The sequence below is a fragment of the Myotis daubentonii genome, chromosome 5, assembly GCF_963259705.1.
Source record: "Myotis daubentonii chromosome 5, mMyoDau2.1, whole genome shotgun sequence".
Taxonomy (NCBI): Eukaryota; Metazoa; Chordata; class Mammalia; order Chiroptera; family Vespertilionidae; genus Myotis; species Myotis daubentonii.
Window position 1 is genome coordinate 24263953 of NC_081844.1, and position 19155 is coordinate 24283107.

The 19155-nt window shown below is 40.4% G+C and overlaps 1 protein-coding gene across 1 annotated transcript in view; it reads right to left on the reverse strand.

Annotated features, from left to right (window-relative positions):
- Positions 1-1249: 1249 nt before the first annotated feature.
- LOC132234516 (adhesion G protein-coupled receptor E2-like) overlaps positions 1250-19155 on the reverse strand; it is a 39804-nt gene continuing 21898 nt past the window's right edge. The window contains exons 10-19 of the mRNA XM_059695469.1: positions 16298-16405; positions 15079-15299; positions 14716-14895; positions 11768-11965; positions 11260-11495; positions 8823-8889; positions 8366-8457; positions 6497-6665; positions 6303-6413; positions 1250-2473 (exon numbers count right to left, since the gene is read on the reverse strand). Of these exons, the coding sequence (XP_059551452.1) occupies positions 2453-2473; positions 6303-6413; positions 6497-6665; positions 8366-8457; positions 8823-8889; positions 11260-11495; positions 11768-11965; positions 14716-14895; positions 15079-15299; positions 16298-16405 (1403 nt within the window). The 3' untranslated portion in view covers positions 1250-2452. The remainder of the gene's footprint in view (positions 2474-6302; positions 6414-6496; positions 6666-8365; positions 8458-8822; positions 8890-11259; positions 11496-11767; positions 11966-14715; positions 14896-15078; positions 15300-16297; positions 16406-19155) is intronic.

Genomic DNA, 19155 nt, shown 5'->3' on the forward strand with positions numbered 1-19155 from the left:
GACCCTGTTACTATCATGATTACTCATACTTGGCCCTTAGCAATTCATTAAATATTTAGGTGAATTATTTTTAACTATTCGTTTTGCATCCAAATCACTTCCTTTGTGCTCGGCCATAAATGAACCAGTTCTCCTGATGGTCTCTCCTTGGATGATCCTGTCTTTCCTTAGATTTTAGGTTAATTTGTTGCCCTTTACCTCAATTGTCTTATGGGTTCAAGAAAATTAATGACTTTGTAGTTTACATGGATTTTTTTTATTGTTAGGTTGGGAACAATACTCACTTCCATTTTTTGTTTGCTAGGCAGAGAAGTTCAGATTCTCTCAATTTTCTCCTAATATTTTAATAATATTGTTTTATCATTTTTGGATTTTAAATCCATTACCATATAGCCATGCAAATTTATAGTTTTATAAGATATCTATTTACAAAATTACTTTTGTGCAGAGGAAAAGACATTTTCTGCACACCTAGGAATTTATATTAATAATAACTAATATGTTTACTTTTATGATACCTTTATTTACAATTTTTAAATTGAATTTGGAATGGTACAAGAAACACTAATATACCCTTTAGAGTCAACAATTATATAGTGTCACATTAGAAGTCTTAATGTATATACATACATAGACATTTTCTTGCTAAAACCTTTGATAGTGGCAGATATCATGACACTTCATTCTTCAATATTTACCAGATATTGGTAAATATTGAAGAATCTAAAGAATATTTTCATAATTAGAATACTATTATTACAAACACCAAAGAATATTAGCAATTTAATAACTTTAATTTTAATAATTGATACATATTTAAATTATTTCAGTTGCTTCCAAAATATTTTTATAGCTGTATATTTGAATCAGAATACCACTTACTGGTAGATTGATATTGAATTTGATTGTTATGTTGCTTTTATTTGTTTTCTAGAATAGACTTAGTCACTTTTTAAAATGATACTGACTTTAGAAGAGTCCAGATCACCTGGCTTGTTGAATGCACTATGTTCTTGATTTGCCTGATTGTTTCCTCATGATGTTATTTAATTTGTTATTCTGTTCCATGTATTTTATGTATACTAATACTCAGGTCTGAAAGAACAGGTCCCAGCAAGCTCTTTCTGTCATTGGCCAGTGAGTAAATATTTTGGCTTTGGGATTTTGCAGTATCTTTCACAACAACTTAACTCTGACATTGTAGTATGAAAGGAGGCATAGAAAATCCATCAACACATGACTGTGGATGTGTTCCAATAAAAGTTTATTTATAAAAGCAGGCAGATGCCTGGATTTAGCCTGCATGTTATAGTTTCCCAACCCTTGATTGATACACTGGATTAGATTTTGGTTAGACTGATTTGTTAATAATTCTTTATTTACACACATAGGATGTTGTAAAGTCATGTCTTATCAGGAGTTAATGTTAGGTTACCCACTATTGACAATGTTAAGCTGATCATTAAGGTCATATGGTGACTGTCAGATTTCCCTATTGTAAATTTGGCCCTTGTAATTAATCAGTAATCTGTGAGGGTTTTTTTTTTTTTTGTCAGTGTCGGAGTAGCCTGTCCCCCAACAGCCTTTTACATTTTGTTTTAGTGGCCATTTACTTGATATTGAAAAATCATGATTTTCTAATTTTATCTCATCTTTTACAATTATTAGCTGATATTTTTAGGTATCACTATGGACTCATGGATGTTTTTAATGTTATACCCATTTACAGGCATTTCCCATATGTTCAAATTATACAAATGTGGTCCATGGAAACCCATAGGGAAATTCTTCCAGGTGAAATTGCTTTGGATTGGGTTTTGCCTAGATGAAATAATACATATATATTGCACACAACTCAAATTTATAAAATGTAAGGATGTAGAAACTCTATTGCTTTTACTCTAACATTTTTTTTACATATAAGCTTTGTGAAATCAGGAACTGGATCTGTCTTGATCTGTGTACAGCACATGGTGAGTAAGAGAAATATTTTTAAATTAAAAATTAGTAAGTCTTTAGAAATGAAGAGTGAAGAAGTCAAGGCATGTAGGTAGGGAGGCCAAATACAGGTATTTAACTGAAGATTTCTTTACTCTTTTATGTTGTTATAAGGTAGACCTTTGATGATGGTTTTCCTTGTTATATATATTTAACTTGAGGAACACTTTTGAAGAAAAACAGGTTGGAGTGGAGAGCTTAACCCAAGACAACTGAGGAATTGGGTCATAGTTCTTTGACTGTGCTGGGATTGAGCTGAGTGAGCATGCTATGTGGACCAGAAGGCCCCAATTCTCTAGCAACTGAATGTCAAACATTTCCTATATACTTTTCTCCCACAATGGTGCCATGAAGAGTTACTTATAACAGATACAAAAAGCATTTTCTATATTCTTTGCCCAAAGGATGACAGTTCAGTGTTTTCCTCATTTTCCAGTAGACAGGATCATCTGGTTTAGTTGTTAATTTCATTCTCCTGAGATGGAAGGGATAAAGAATGATACTGTATTAAAAAGTGTAAGACGTGTACTCTGAAAACTATGAAAGATTGTCAAAAGAAGTCAAACAACCTAAAGAAATGGAAAAGTATTGCATGTTCATGGATCAGAAGACTTACTAGTTAAGATTGCAGGACCTCCACATTGATCTATAGATTCAACACAATGCTTACCAATATCTCAATTAATTTTTTTTCTCAGAAATTGACAAGCACATCTTAAAATTTATATGGGACTTAAAAAGGTCCAGAACAGCTGAAACAATCTTGATAAAAAAGAAAAAATTTGTGGAGTCAATTCCCCAATTTCAAACTTGCTACAAACTATAGTAATCAAGATAGATGATGGAAGAGAGTTAAGTGTCCGAAAATAAAACCTTATATTTATCATGAATTGCTTTTGACAAGGATGTCAGGATAATTCACTGATGGAAAGAACAATCTTTTCAATAAATGATGTTGGGAAAACTGGATAGCCACATGTAAAAGAACATGTATGTCACACTGTAAAAACCTCAAACCATTAAAAATTCTAAATAAATCATATACCTAAATGTAATAACTAAAGCTATAAATATTTTGAAAGAAAACATGTATAAATCTTATGGGCGTTAGTCAATTCTTTTTAAAATATGATATCTAAAGCACAAGTAAACAAAAAAATAGATAATTTTCACTCTTACAAAGTAAAAAAAAAATTATGCACCAATTGGATCAAGAGTGTGAAAAACCAATCAAAAGAATGGGAGAAAAAAATTGAAAATCATGTCTGCCAAGGGACTGTGTCCAGAACCTATGTGGAATTTTTACAACTTATCAATAAAAGATAAATGACTGAATTGAAAATGGCAAGAGGATTTGAATAGCTATTTCTTCAAAGAAGCTATGCAAAAGGCTAACAACCACCTGAAAAGATGTTCAATATCATTAGACATTAGGGAAACACAAACCAAAAGCCTAATGCACTGTACACCAACTAAGGTATAAAAAACTAGCCCTAGACAGTGTGGTTCAGTTGCTTGGCTCATCGCCCTGTGCACTGGAGGGTCTTGAGTTTGATTCCCAGTCATGGCTCATTCCCAGGTTGCAGGTTCCATCCCTGGTCGGGGCACATACGGTAGACAACAGCTTAATGTTTCTCTCTCACATTGATGTTTTTCTCTTTTTCCCTCTCTCTCTAAAATCTATTTTAGGATGAGGATTAAAAAAAGCAAAAGCAAAAAACTAAACCACCACAAGTTGTTGTGAGGATGGGGAGGAAATTGAAACCCTTATATATTTGGTCTTGATCCTCGTGAAATTGGGGAACCATTTTGGGGATTTTTATGCAACGTGGTAGAATATCAAATTTTTGTTTTGAGAAGGTAACACCGAGTTTTATGTGAACAACTGTTGCAGGAGAGAATAGATGTGAAAAACCAGTTAGGAGGATTTTGCAATACAGCCAAGGAAAGATGACAGCTGCATTTAGGGAGGAGGTGATGGAGCCAGTATTAACAAGACAGATCTATGAGTACTGAGGAGGAAATATTAACATGATTTAGCAATGGACTGGTTTGGGGTGGAACAGGGTAGGAAAGAGGATAAAATTAATGATTTTTCCAGGTCCTAACTAGTGCAATGAGATGAATGGAAATGCCACTGAAAGAGATGAGAAACCCTGAAGAGGATTAAATTGGTGAAAAAATGATAAATTCTTTTATGGCCATGTTGGATTGCTTCTGAGATATTTAAGTAAAGGTGTTAAGTAAGCAATTGGAAATTGTGGTCTGGGGCTCAAAGGTAATTCAGGACTAGAGAAACTATTTGGCTATTATTTCCTTCTGCATAACTCATTGAGTCCCTGTAGACAGGATTGTCTATCAGGAGAGTATAGTATAACTAGAGGCCCGGTGCATGAAATTCATGCATGGGTAGGGTCCCTAGGCCTGGCCAGCAATCAGGGCAGATTGGGGCCTTCTGGCCGGGCCCTTCCTTTGTTCTGTGCTGCCCCCTAATGCCTAATCGTCAGCACATGTCATAACGAGCGATCGAACTCCCAGTCTTCCTGTTGAACTTGTGAGGGGACACTGAAGAATTAGAAGAATGATATTCTTGATGAATGGAGAATTTGGAAGGCTTAGTTGTAGAGGGTTGGACAAACAAGTGGATGATAAATATGCATAAGGCTTAGCAAGCAGCATGGTGGGTCCATGGAAGTTGGGAGAAAAAGTGAATTGTCTAAAAACCTTGCACAATATATATAATGGGAGTGTTTCTAGGACAAAGCTGGGTAGAGTAAATGAAATCTAAAGAAGATGAAGACAGTTCAGCCAGAAAATTAGGAAGAATGCCAGGGATGTTGAGATCTAGGAACCAGGAACAAAAGAGAAGTTTCATGATGGAGGCAGTAACCACAACACCCGATAGTACTAAGAGGACCAACAAATATTTATTTCATCCAGTGATATGAAGGTCATTGGAGGCTTAAGAGAGAGCTGTTTGGTGGAATGATGGAGGCACATACCTGTTTTTGAGTGTTTGAGGAAGAAGAGGGAGGGGTTAAATGTATAACTTTAATAATTTTTAGTAAGACAGAGATTTAGCATGTTGCAATGAAGGTGGCTGCAATGATGCTGTTGAGTAGGTGAGACAGTGCAGGGTTCAGAGAGAGAACGCATGAACAGTAACGTAAAGTTATGGAGCCGTCAAGAGTGTTGGGAACCAAAATGCAATAGAAGGACTAGCCTTAAAAAAGTCAGAAGCACATTTGATGGGATGAGGAGAAAATGAACCAGATGTCCAATGCCTTGTGTTTTTGAGAGCACAACGTTGACCTTATTTCATCCTGCTTACTTGATTTGCTATGAAAGAAACTGGTAGAAACACCTGCTGGAAAGGAAAGAATTAGAAGAATGATATTCTTGATGAATGGAGAATTTGGAAGGCTTAGTTGTAGAGGGTTGGACAAACAAGTGGATGATAAATATGCATAAGGCTTAGCAAGCAGCATGGTGGGTCCATGGAAGTTGGGAGAAAAAGTGAATTGTCTAAAAACCTTGCACAATTCATATAGAACCTATGAGTCTCATTTTCTTTACCTACCAAATGGGAACATAATAATACTTATCTTCAAGAGCTGATGTGAAGAACATGTGAACAAAACTCATGAGACAAGATTTTATAAACCAGAATATATATATGTTCATTGCTATTGTTGGGATCCCTCCTCAGCCCTTTGTGAATCTCCTTCCTGGCTTTGCATTATTTGTATGTGTTGAAAATTCCAGGAACAATTGTAGATTCTTAAGTAAAGTCTCAAACCCAACCTAACACTTATTTTACTAACTTTTATGACTATATATGCCATGTATTTATTGTTCTTTATATAGAGGGTAGCATGGAATGAGTTGGGATAAAGGATGGTGCTGTGACTGCAGTTTGAGCATCACAGCTTCAGATCATTAGTTTCTGCTTGTTGAGCTGACCAACCGTAGCTTCTCTCTCTGCTTATGAGGAAATGTTTTCTATCTTTTCACTAAGTAAAATTAAAAACCACATGCACCATGTCTCACAAAGTGAGTGCTCTACACATGTGAGAAGGTAATCATGGGCAAGGGTCAAGGTGAGTACATCAACACAGCAAGTGGAAGTGCAGGAAGACCTCCATTGTTGACATGGAAATGCCTTGGGGTGGGTCCACAAGTAAACTCAGTGGGAGCCATCCTAGGGCATCACTGGCTATATGTCAGGTTGTCCAGTGTGATGGGCATGAGCTACTAAAGTGGATCAGCGAGTGAAGTGCTCTGGGAGCAATATGTGATCTTACCACATTGTGTTTGGAGACTTCAGACGTAGCCCTGCTGGAGAGTGTGTACTTCTCAGAGATGGCTTTGGTTTCCTTGATCCCTTTCAACCATTTCCGGTATTGCTCCTGGACCTACAGAAGGAAAGCATGCTCTGAGTCAGCTCACTGAGAGGGGTGAGAGTGGAAAATCCTGGGTGGGAGGTGGACAGTGGTACCTGCTGGCTGAGGAGACAGTACACCAGGAAGATGAAGACGCCCTGCAGGCTGTTGATGATGGTGAAGAGATAGGCCATGGCGTGAGCAGCTGGACCCACCTGCAAGATTCCCAGACACCACGTGCAGCCCAAGATGAAGAGCTGAGCTGTCGCTTTAAATGTCAACATCCTGGGTAGAAGGAAAAGAGAGGTCCGTGGTGCATCCAGAACAACAGAATCAAGGTCACCCTTATCTGTACCCCAGGGATGCATGACTGAGTTGTGATCAACTTTGATAACTACTCTCAATGATCCTCTGAACAGAAATGCTATCAGAGTTTATCATGTCATTTTGACTTTGACTGAAGTACAAACTTCAGTTCTTGAACATCTCCCATCTCGAACAATTTGGTCCTAACCAAGTTGTTAATGGAAAAAATGTCTTGGTTAACTTCAGTTCTCGACCTAATAACCATTTTCATGCTGATACATGATTATGACAAAAAGTGTCTCTCAGGCCACAAACAAAGGAGAAAACATGCCAACTCTAAACCGTGCCTTGTTAACATCTCAGGAAATTGTGCTGTGAATATTTTATTATTTATTTATTTACGTTTGTTGCTGGTGAAATGGACGACTAACACACTTTTAAAACATGAAGAGGCCATCAAGAGTGCTGATGTTGGTAAGGGTGTGAAAGTGCTCATGAAACAATAAAGGCAATTGAAGAGGCAGAAAAATTGTTATTGAGTTGGATAAATGAAAAGCAGTTAGCCAGTGACAGCATTTCAGAGGCAGTGATACGTGAAAAAGTGAAGATGCTGCATACTGACCTCTAGAAAGATACCCTTGAACGAGTGCTGAAAGTGATTAGTTTAAGGCTAGCAGGGAGTGGTTCAATGAATTTAAGAAAAGAAGTGTTTGTTCGTAGATTAAGCAGTACATTAGACATATACTGTATACAGGAAAGGTTTAAATGGAACCATTTAGGGGGTCTGGAACAAATTAATTCAGCTTACATTATTTCTAATGGGAAAAAACGTTTTTGTTTTCCAACACCGCTTCTTGAACAGCCTTTCAGAATGAATTAAGTTCAAGAACCGAGGTTCCGCTGTAGTGATAATTCATAATGTGGGTTTCAAAAAGATCATGATATTTCATGAATGTCCCTAATTTCCTTCAACTGGCATTACTGGGGACATTCTGTGTACCTGATTCTCTATGCTGGGTCTTGGGTATTAAAAATAACAAAGATAATTTCTGTTTTCACAAACCTTATAGTCTCATGGAAAGATGAAAACACACAGTAACATAATATTTATTATGTGTGAGGTACCTCTGCCCAGGTCCCATCCAACACTATTCCTGTTTTTTCACTCTCCATGAACTGAGTGTGAGCATGATTTGCCTAGAATAGAGGCCATTCATTCTGTGCTAAGTTTAGGAAAGCAAAGGATACCTCTAGCCTTTCACAAGATGTGATATGTGAGAAAGAACCTGATTTTCTCCAGGTGTAGGAGTGGAGAGGACAGAGGGAAGAGTATCCATGACGGTGTGGGCATGAATGGGCATGCTGGGTTCTGGGAACAGTTATGTGATTTCCTAAGTGTTCTATAAAGATAAAAATGTTCTGAGACCTTTTTCATAGGACCATGGAATTTTGTCTGTAGCTGAGATAATTTCATGCTCGAGTTATGGAGAAACAAAATATTTTTGACTTGGGTTTCAGCAGCAAACCACACTACCTGAGCTGGTTTTCAGAGAGGGTGGCTGCACCTCTCTCCTGACCCCTCAGAATCCCCGTGAAAGGACACCAGGAGCTTGGAACCATAAGGTATTGCTCCTGGACCATGCTTTGTATGGGGCGGTGTGCACCTCTACCCCTCTCACCTCGTGTTCTGGAGGGTGGACACATCCCTGTTGAGTGAGGAGAGCTTGGTTTTCAGAATCCAGAAGGTCATCAGAAAGAATGCCAAGTTAATCTGCGGAAACCCCACAAGGCATATTCAATATATTCCATCTGTACACCTTCTTCCTGGCTCATCCAACACCTAACTCAGCAGGTAAGACACGTTTATATTTCATAGCAGTCATAGAAAAAGGGACCATCTAGTAACACAGGCTTATGCTTGTCCTGTAACTGGGGTGATCAACTTGTCCCAGTTTTCACGGCAATCTCCACATTTTAGCACTGAAAGTGAGAGGAAATCCCTTTATCCTGGTTTTAAAAGAGAAATTTTGCCTCTTGTAAGCCTCCTCATCCTGCCTGTAACCCTCCTTATACACCTGCTCTTCGATAGACCCTCAGCTGGGCAGGAAGCATGCTCTCATGTCATCCTTTACTCACAGAGAAGATGATGCAGACGGGGCCAAGGAAGGTCCATATAAATCCCTTTTGTGTGCTGAGCCAGCATCTAAAAGAGAGATGGAAAGAGACTGAAGAATCTATTTGCCTTTGTGGATAAAGACTTGGTAGACAGATCCTTCACCACCCATAGTTTCTTCTTCCTCCTATTGCTAATATTGTTTCTTTTTGATAAGAACCTTTAAGCTTAGATCTATCCTCTTACTAAGTTTTAAGTATACAATACAATATTGTTAATTATTCCCTATACTCTAATAGATCTTATCTTATTACTCTTTCATAACTGAAACTTTGTGTATGCCCTTGATGGTGGTGCTGGACCTGGTTCTATACTTAAATTCAAACTCATTAGGTTACATACCTTCACTATGTAGAGCATTGTGTAAATCAATCATGCCATAATGATGTTTTTGAAAAGATAAATTTATTTTAAAATGTCTGTCAGGTATGCTGGCAGAAGAAAATATACATTTTTAAATCAAAAGATAAATATCAATAAGTAAATGAAGTTATGGTTTATTGGACAAATATTGTGTTGCCTCTGTATCAGGACCTCTGCTTGACCTGAGACCCGACTGCAATGGAGGTAGTCTGGTCTCAGTCCTCAGGGAAGGCCACTAATTAGACCAGGGGTCCTCAAACTTTTTAAACAGGGGGCCAGTTCACTGTCCCTCAGACCGTTGGAGGGCTGGACTATAGTTTAAAAAAAAACCTGTGAACAAATTCCTATGCACACTGCACATATCTTATTTTGAAGTAAAAAAACAAAACGGGAACAAATACAATATTTGTATTTGCATGTGGCCCGCGGGCCGTAGTTTGAGGACCCCTGAGTTAGACAATAGGAACAATCAAGATGATGAGTTTTATGGTCAAGTGTGAGGAGCTATGAGAACACATAGTAGACAGCTTGCCTAGTCGGTGGTGTAGGAGATTCAGGTAGTTGGGAAGGGTTCCCTGAGGGACCTGATTGTGTTTATTCCGAGATATGAATGGATGAGCAGGTGTATAGAAGGTGAAAAAATTGGGGACATGCAAGATGATAGTAAAAAAAGATGATGACAGTAACCTGATAATAATACTAAGGTAGGGCTCATGTGCATTACATAATTTATTCCTCATGACAACACTGAGACTCCAGTGACCACAGGTTGGCATCTAATGCCTAAGGAAACATAGCACATCAAGGCCACACTGATAGAAATGATAGAACTGGAAATGACCCCATGTGAGATACTTGTGAATGAGTTGGGAGGTGTGAGTACCATGACATTAGCTGGACCCACCAGAAGGCTCAAAGCCAACACTACTAAGACAATGCTGGTAAACTGCACCCTGTGGGTCAAATGGGGTCGCCACTTGATTTTGTGAATGTGCTTTACGGGAACAAAATTGCACTCATTCTCTTGCATATTGTCTATGGCAGCTCTTGTGCTATAAGGACAGAGGTGAGTCATTGCAACAGAGAGGGCATGGTCGGCAAAGTTGCAGCCCTTTACAGTTTGCTGACTTTTATGCAAGCTATATAGGAAGGCCATCTGACCAGGGCTACTCCGATGTTGGTGAACATTACTTATTTCAACATAGGAGTATGTTGTAAATGCCAGGTGGTCTCTATTTGATCCCAGTTCTGCCACCAACCATCTGTGTGATTTGGACCATGCCAGAAATCTCTGTACCTCAATTTCCTCACCTGAAAAACTCATATAATACCATTCTACCTCAGCGGGTTGTTGGGAGGATGACTTGAGCTGATACATGAAAAATATTGGGAATATAGATTTCATGTCCAAAATATTTCTAAATCTTAGCTCTGGTCATCACAATTTCATCATCTAAATAATCGTTCCTCCCCATTTTTTTCTCTCCCTCTTTTTTTTAATTAAGGAGAGAAGTAGGTTACACCAACCAATGCCATCCCTTCATTTTCATTTTGCTTCCTAGAATATTTAAAACAGTCCCTTCAATTAATGCAATGAATATTATATTAATATACATTTACTGATTAAATTTATGTACAATAGTTTTAAATGTAACATAGCCTTTAATATAATTATAATTAATATTTAAAATAATTAAATTGAAAACATAAAAATCAGCTTATTTATTTTAACCATGTATTAATTTATGATTGTTAATGTTTCTTTATTATAAAAGTATAGGTAATGAATGTAATGCACAATTAATATTATATAAACATATAATTATTAACATACTATATAATTAACATTTGAAACAATGAAATTTTAAGTTCCTAATAACAGTTGCTTCAAGGAATATAATCATGGAACCAGGAATATGTCTTTGGGTCATTATTACTGTTTTCCTATACCTATCATATTCTAGTGAAATTAAAGTGCTACATTGACTCTCTGCTGACCATGTGGAGAAGATGAGGACAGTGGGAACTTTAATTTACCGGGTAGGTGTTCCATAAAGGTGAGGCCTGGATGCTGCAGAAATGACCACAATCACAGCTGGGACTCCGTAGCCCACAGGGAGCATGAAGTTCTTAATGAACCTGCTCACACTGGAGTAGTTGACCACCGTCAGGTTGCGCGCGGTGAGGAAGAGGTGCAGGCCCTCCAGCAGCATCCAGGTGAAGGAGGCCAGGTAGAGATAGTGTAAGGCACCCGCGATGATGGAGCACAGCACCTGGGGAGGAGTGAGTTACCAGGTGGGATTGTCAGGGTAGAGCATGGACCTGGGACCTCTCCTATACTTTTTGGGGGAACTCTGATGTATATGAAGGAAATGTCAAAAAAGGGAGTGTCTTCTAGTTGGGTCAGTCATTGTGAAATTGGCTACTCACCCCTGTGACATTCCTAAAACACAAGGCCATTATATTAAGATGTTCAATGCAGCATGGCGCCATGAACTCCACATCCCACAGGGAGGACAGATGTCCTTTGAGACAGTGTCAGTACCTTGTTCTCAGTTCTGTCGATGGCCGTGAGGAAGAGCAGGTGGGCCAGGAAGAGGCAGAGCGAGAGATGCAGGTGGAGTGAGGTGCTGGTGTTCTGGATGGCTTTGCACAGCCAGAAGGTGAGGGCCGCCAGGAGGAGGCACAGCAGAGAGAGGCTCAGCCCCAGGTAGGTGATCACAGCCAGGGCGGGATCATCATCCTGGAACCCAGCAAAGAGGAGATGTCCTGGGCTGGGTTAATGACTCTTCCACCATATTTAGTTTTATTTTTCGGTGTAACAAAATCAGGAATGGAGGAGCCACCTAAATTTGTGATGTTGGTGGGTAATCTAGAGTTAATGGGTTCTAAATGGATTAATTCAGACCCTGGAAGAATTGAGGGATAGAAGAGACCTTACTCAAGATCAAGTCCTGGAATTCAAAGAGTTGATTTATTTTAAAATATTTTTGCCCTAGTCAGTTTGGCTCAGTGGAAAGAGCGTTGGCCTGTGGACTGAAGGGTCCCAGGTTTGATTCTGGTCAAGGGCACGTACCTCAGTTGCAGGCTTGATTCCTACCCCTGGTCGGGTGTGCAAAGGCAGTCAGTCAATGTGTCTCTCTCACATAGATGTTTCTTTCTCTCTCTCTGTCTCTCTCTCCCTTCCACTCTCTCTTAAAATGGAAAATTAGCTTCAGGTGAGGATTAACAACAACAAAAAAAGAATGTCACTGAAGAAAAATTTCCTAGCTGGTGTGGCTCAGTCGTTGAGTGTTGACCCATGAACCAGGAGGTCACAGTTTGATTCCTGGTCAGGGCACATGTCCGGGTTGTGGGCTCAATCCCCAGTAGGGAGGTGTGCAGGAGGCAGGTGATTAATGATTCTCTCTCATCATTGATGTTTCTATCTCCCTCTCCTTTCCTCTCTGAAATCAATAAAAACATAAAAATAAAGTATATTTATTGATTTTTAGAGAGAGAGGAAGGGAGTGGGTGATAAAGAGAGAAACATTGACATGAGAGGAAACATCAGTTGCCTCTTGCACAACCCCCATGGGAATAGAGCCGGCATCCCAGGCATGTGCCCTGATTGGGAATTCAACCAGCAACCTTTTGGTGCACTGGACAACGCCCAAACAACTGAGCCACACGGGCCAGGCATAGGGTTTAAGCTTATAGATGATCATATGAGAAGAAGGAAGTGTGTGTAAACAATTGCAACATTATTTATTAGCAAATGATCAAAAGAAAACCCCCAAGAGGGGGTCTTGATGTGTAATTTACAAAGCATTCACAAAATGAAATGCTTTGTGGCAATAAAAATAATGAAGTGTCTCTTTGTAGGCTGGAATAGAAAATTCTCTTAGATGCAATAAATAAAACACAATTTGCACAACAGTGAAAAACACACACACACTCCACCAAGTCTTTGAGAAGAGAAAAACCAAAGAATCAATACATGCATTATTTTTATACAGGGTGAGGCAAAATTAGGTTTACAGTTGTGAGTATGTGAAAAACAGAGTTTATTCTTATACTATTATTTGCTAACTATTGTATTATTTTCCATACAAACAACTGTAGACCCACTTTTGCCTGACCCTATATGTATAAAACATTCAAAGAAAAATGCAGGAGAAACTAACAACTTTAACTGGTTGCGGCAAGAGGAACTAAGTGTCTGGGTTCTCTCTCATTCTGTTTGAATTTGAAATGTAAATATTTTAAGTCTTCAATAAATGTAAAACAGTATGTAAATAAAAGTATGAATATCGTGATACCTAGCGACGTGGCCAGAGGAAACATGGTCTTGGAGTGTTGTTCACACTTCTGGAGGCTTCTATGAGACCTGGCCACTTGGCTATTATCCTTTTCATGTGGGTGCCACATTTATTTCAGTCAATGCCCCATTACCTGAAGTTACCTGAGCAAGTTTCTGGTTTTGGGGAACCAGAGAAGTAACCAGGTCAACGGGACAGGAGAGGAGGCACACATGGCTACTGACTCACCTGTACTCACTAGATCCTCTGGTACCTCTGAACTTTGTCATCACCAAATCTTCCTTGCTGAAGCCCCTGATAACCCCTGTCCTGAAAACCCCCCATGGTGGCAGAATTTTAATTTGGCAATCATAACCCCACCAGCATGTGTACATATGAATGCCTCCAGATTTTCAGTCAAATGCCATCTATGTGCTCCTGTGAAGGCATTTTGCAGGTCCACAACAACTAACTTAAAAGAGAGGGATTTATCATGTGTGGGCCAGATCTAATCAAATGAGCCCTTACCTGATTCAAAGTTTGAGGGTGCTTTAATGGAAGGGCAATTCTCCTGCTGGCTTTCAGTGAGCAATACTGATACCCTGTGAGTGGTCTTGGGAGGGGTACACAAGAAAGAATGCAGGGAGCCCCTAGGACAGTGATGGCGAACCTATGACACGCGTGTCAGAGGTGACACGCGAACTCATTTTTTTTGGTTGGTATTTCTTTGTTAAATGGCATTTAAATATATAAAATAAATATCAAAAATATAAATCTTTGTTTTACTATGGTTGCAAATAACAAAAAATTTCTATATGTGACATGGCACCAGAGTTAAGTTAGGGTTTTCCGAAATGCTGACACACCGAGCTCAAAAGATTCGCCATCACTGCCTAGGAGCTGAGTGTGCTCCTCTACTGCCAGCAGGTAAGAAAGTGAGAAATCAGTCCTACAACTGCAAGGAACTGAATTCTGCCAGCAACCAGGGAGCTTAGAGAACTGCACAACTCAGATGAGATTACAGGCTTGGCTGACATGATCATTTTAGTCTTGTGAGGCCCTGAGTAGACAACCCAGGTATGCTGTACCAGATTGTTGACCTGAGGATTCTGCAGGATAATGAATCCATGTGTGTCTTTTTAAAGACACTACATTTGTGGGAATTTATTACATAGCAATGGATATTAAATTCATCCCCTTTTAGGGCTCTTACCTGCACATCATCATGGGCCATGAGGACGGCAAAGCTGCTGAGGTGGCTGCATTGGCAGGTGGTGCTGGTGTCTATAGTACCCACCCTCCAGCAGCCTTTGGTGGACCAATGACCACTTCCATTCTGGCCAGGCTCCCAGAAGACACAGAACACCTTCTGCTTTGGCCTCGGGGTCACTGACTGTAGGAACAGGGCAAGGTGTGAGCTGGTGTTTCTGGTGCTCAGAAATGCTGACCCAAATACTGCTTGTGATGGACTCTCCTGGGGAGATGATGCACCCATGGGAGAGCCCCCAGAACCTGAAGTCTATTCCCAGCAATCAGGCTCATTTTATACCTATAGCCCCACCCCACCAGGACTCACATGCTTGAAGATGAAGGTGACTGGGGAGCTTAGGTTCTGGGTGTTATTATTGCTCACAAAGACGGAGATGACATCTGAGAGCAGGACATGGGAGACTTCCTGCAACATGCCCTTGTGTGTCTCATTCAGAACTGACTGCTCCTCAGTTTCTAGAACTAGGGGGGCTTTAGCCATAAACTTGCCCATTCCTGGTGTGGATAAAAGGCCCACCGTAGACGGACCTGTAGGAAAAGACCATGGTTGACATCTTGTGGTGCCCACAGGACCCCTTCTTCAGGTAGACTGTTTTCTTGTGGCCCCCACTGCCAGGAGCCGGTCCATGCTTGCTGTTTCAAGGGACCTGGCATATATGGCATACTGTTCTTAATATGTTTGCTCACCTTGTTGGCACTATGTGTTTTAACGAAGGTCTCTGAGAAAGGTTGTTTCCCCAGGTAGGGATTTTCCCCTGAAGTTAGGGAGGGAATAAAACCTCTTAACTGTGCCAGGCGGGTAATTAATCACTTTAACTACGAACAATCATGCTTAAGCTACATAATCTTTACTCCCTGGAATGGAGATAAGAAACGCCCTAACCTTTGGAATAGAGATTGATAGGATTGGAATCAACTGGTATAAATACAGATGCAACAAGACAACAACAGACAGAATTCAGAAGACAGAACCAAGAGAGACAGAACCTACAAAGAACGTTCTTAGAGACAGAAGAACTTCGCTGGAGAGAACATGGCAAAAGATCCTGGACAGAAACTGGCCTCAGAACCTAGAGACAGAACCTAGCGAGAGAACATGGCAAAAGATCCTGGACTAAACCTGACTACAGAAATTGGCAAGAGAACCTGACTAGAACCTGGTGACTGAACCTGGCTGGAGAACCTGGACAGAACCTGGCTGGAGAACCTAGCGAGGGAACATGGCTACAGAACCTCGCTGGAGATCCGAAGCAGAACGTCTCTGGAGATCGAGACCAGAACTTGGCTGGAGATCCTGGCTGGAGATCCTGGCTAGGCTGCTGATCAACTGAACGCTGTCTCCATGTCATTCCTTCTTCGCCGACTCCGTCTATGCCTTTGGGAACCCCTGGACCTGCTGGGGTTGGACCCCGGCATCCCACAATAGCCCACACTTTCCTTTAAACTTTAATTCTCCATTTGTCCCACCCTTGGGTATCTTGTCCCGCTGTGAAACCTCAGTGAACTTCTCCCCATCTCAGCCTTACCTGAGTCACCAGATTCCTGTACTGTATCCCAGTCCAGCACCATCTTTGCCTGATTAACACTCAAGGTGGCCTTCCTGTCTCCTTGCTTCTTTATCTTCAGAGACAGTTCTATGAATTGTGGGAGTTACATTGTAGGGTTGTTAGATTAGTAATTGAACCTGCAATGATTGCTATAATACCCTGTTATACATAATTAATATATTATATAAATGTATTATATATTTATATATTACATAATATATTTTATCTACATATATATGAGTGTCTAAGCTACCAGACAACCAGGTGACCGAATGACTGGTTGACTGGTCACTATGACGTGCACTGACAACCAGGGGGCAGACACTCAATGCAGGTCAGTGTGCTCCCACAACGGGAGTGGCAGCTCAGCTGACTGATGGGCACCAGACACAGGGCTCACCGCTGTGGTGGCACAAGCCTCTCCTGATTGGGACTGCCTGATTGGAACTGACTGGGCCCAAGCCCGCAGCTGGTGCAGTGGGGCTGGGATGAGCAGGAGTCACAGGCAGGAGCTGCAGGCCACACTGAGGGACCCCACAGGTGCACAAATCTGTGCACCAGACCTCTAGTTTATATATAATGTTATTATTTCGCAAACATGATAATACTGTAACACATAATATTTGATGTACATAATAATGGCATATATATCATGTGGATTTACAAAGGATTATAAGAGAATATCATGAACAATTATTCAACAAGTTAGATAACCTGGACGAAATGAAGAAATTCCTAGAGACATACAAACTACCCAAATGGAATTAATAAGATATAGAAAATTGGGACACACCTATAACAGGTAAATAGATTGAACCATTAATTAAAAACTTCCCCAAATAAAAAGCCTATAACTTATGGCTTCATTGGTAAAGTCTACCAGCCATTTATAGAAAAATTCACTCTAATTCTTTGTAAAATTCTCCATAAAATAGAAGAGGAAGGAAGATTATGTAAATAATTCTATGAGGTCACCATCATCCTGAAAACAAAATCAGATAAAGACATCACAAGAAAATAGAACTGCAGACCAATATCTAATATACATAAATGCAAAATTATTCAACCAAGTATTAGGAATAATCCTTTATAATAAAAGGCTAATATGCAAATTGACTGAACAGCAGAATAACTGGTTGCTATGATGTGCACTGACCACCATGGGGCAGACGCTCAATGCAGAAGCTGGGCTCACACTGCCGAGTGCAGTGGCGGTGGCGGGAGAGGCCAATGCAGCAGTGCTAAGCCTAAGCCATCAGTCGGACATCCCCAGAGGGCTCCTGGACTGTGAGAAGGCACAGGCTGGGCTGAGGGACACCCCCCACCAAGTGCACAAATTTCATGCACTAGGCCTCTAGTTTTATATAAGGAAGTTCAAAATATGTACACAGAAAAGTATTAATATTTTTGAAAAAAATTAAAAACCCTAAACAAATGGAAAGACACCCCATATTAATAGATTGTATGACTTAATATTGTTAAGATGGCAATGGTCCCCAAAATGATCTACAGATTCAGTGCAATCCATATTAATAGTGTAATATCATTTTACTTATTTTCACAGAAATTCAAAAGCTCATTTAAAAATTCATAGGACATTGCCTCAAATACCCAAAACTATCTTAAAAATAAAAAACAAATCTGGAGAACTCACACTTCCTGCTTTCAAATTACTGCTAACCTACAGTAATCAAAACAGTATGCCCTAGCCAGTTTGGATTAGTGGATAGAGCATTGGCCTGCAGACAGAAGGGTCCCAGGCTTGATTCCGTTCAAGAGCACATGCCTGGTTTGCAGACTTGATCTCTAGTGGAGGGTGTGCAGGAGGCAGCCTATCAATGATTCTCTCTCATCATTGATGTTTCTATCTCTCTGTCCCTCTCCCTTCCTCTCTGAAATCAATACAAATATATTTTAACAACAACAAAAAAACCAACACCGCACAAACAGACAAAAACACACACAACAGTATGGTACTGAGTTCTGGTCAAAATGACAAGGTTGGTAACACTGTGCTCATCTACTCCCATGACCACATCAAAATAATTTCTAAATTATAGAACAATCAACTTGGAGAACCATTGGAAGACTAGCTATAGAGAGGTCCTATAACTAAGGATATAAAGAAGAAGCTACATAGAGACTGGTAGAGGGGCAGAGGCGAGCTGGCTCAGTCATCAAGTGCAGCAGTTGAGCATTGAGAGAGATATCTTAGCTGCAGAGGTCCCTTCTTAAAAGTGGGGAGTCCCAGCCCCACACTGGGCTCCCAAGCCCAGAGTACCAGTGCTGGGAAAGGAGCCCCCACAACTCGTAGATATGAAAATCAGTAGGGATTCTGTCCATCCAGGTGAGATGAAAGGCTGTTGGAAACCCACGTGTCCTCTTTAAAGGGTCTGCACACACGTTTTCAGGCACTCACGCTGGGCTCTGGGCAGAGGGAGAGCGGTGCAGGGGGCACACATCTAGGGAGAAACTGAGTTGTGTGGCTTCAGGGTGAGGGGTGGGGACAGCTGCCATTGTCCTTGTGCTGAATCCTTCCATACAGCTGGCAAGCAGGCACATTCTTTTCTGTGTTGAGCCCTTCCCCCACGTGGCTAAATCTGAATCTGCATTGGCCTGGTGAATATCCCCGGCCCCACCTGGATGAGTCCGACCCACCTGGATGAGTCCTGGAGACTCCACCCCACCCTGCTGGAGGCTCCTCTGAGTCAGGCAGCCAGGCTTGACCCATGCTGCAGTCCTTAAAAACTCTCTTATCGTTTTTCTTGAAAATGTTAATTGCATGTAATGGATCATTACCTTGTATCTACTATCTGGCAATAGATTTATTTTGTATA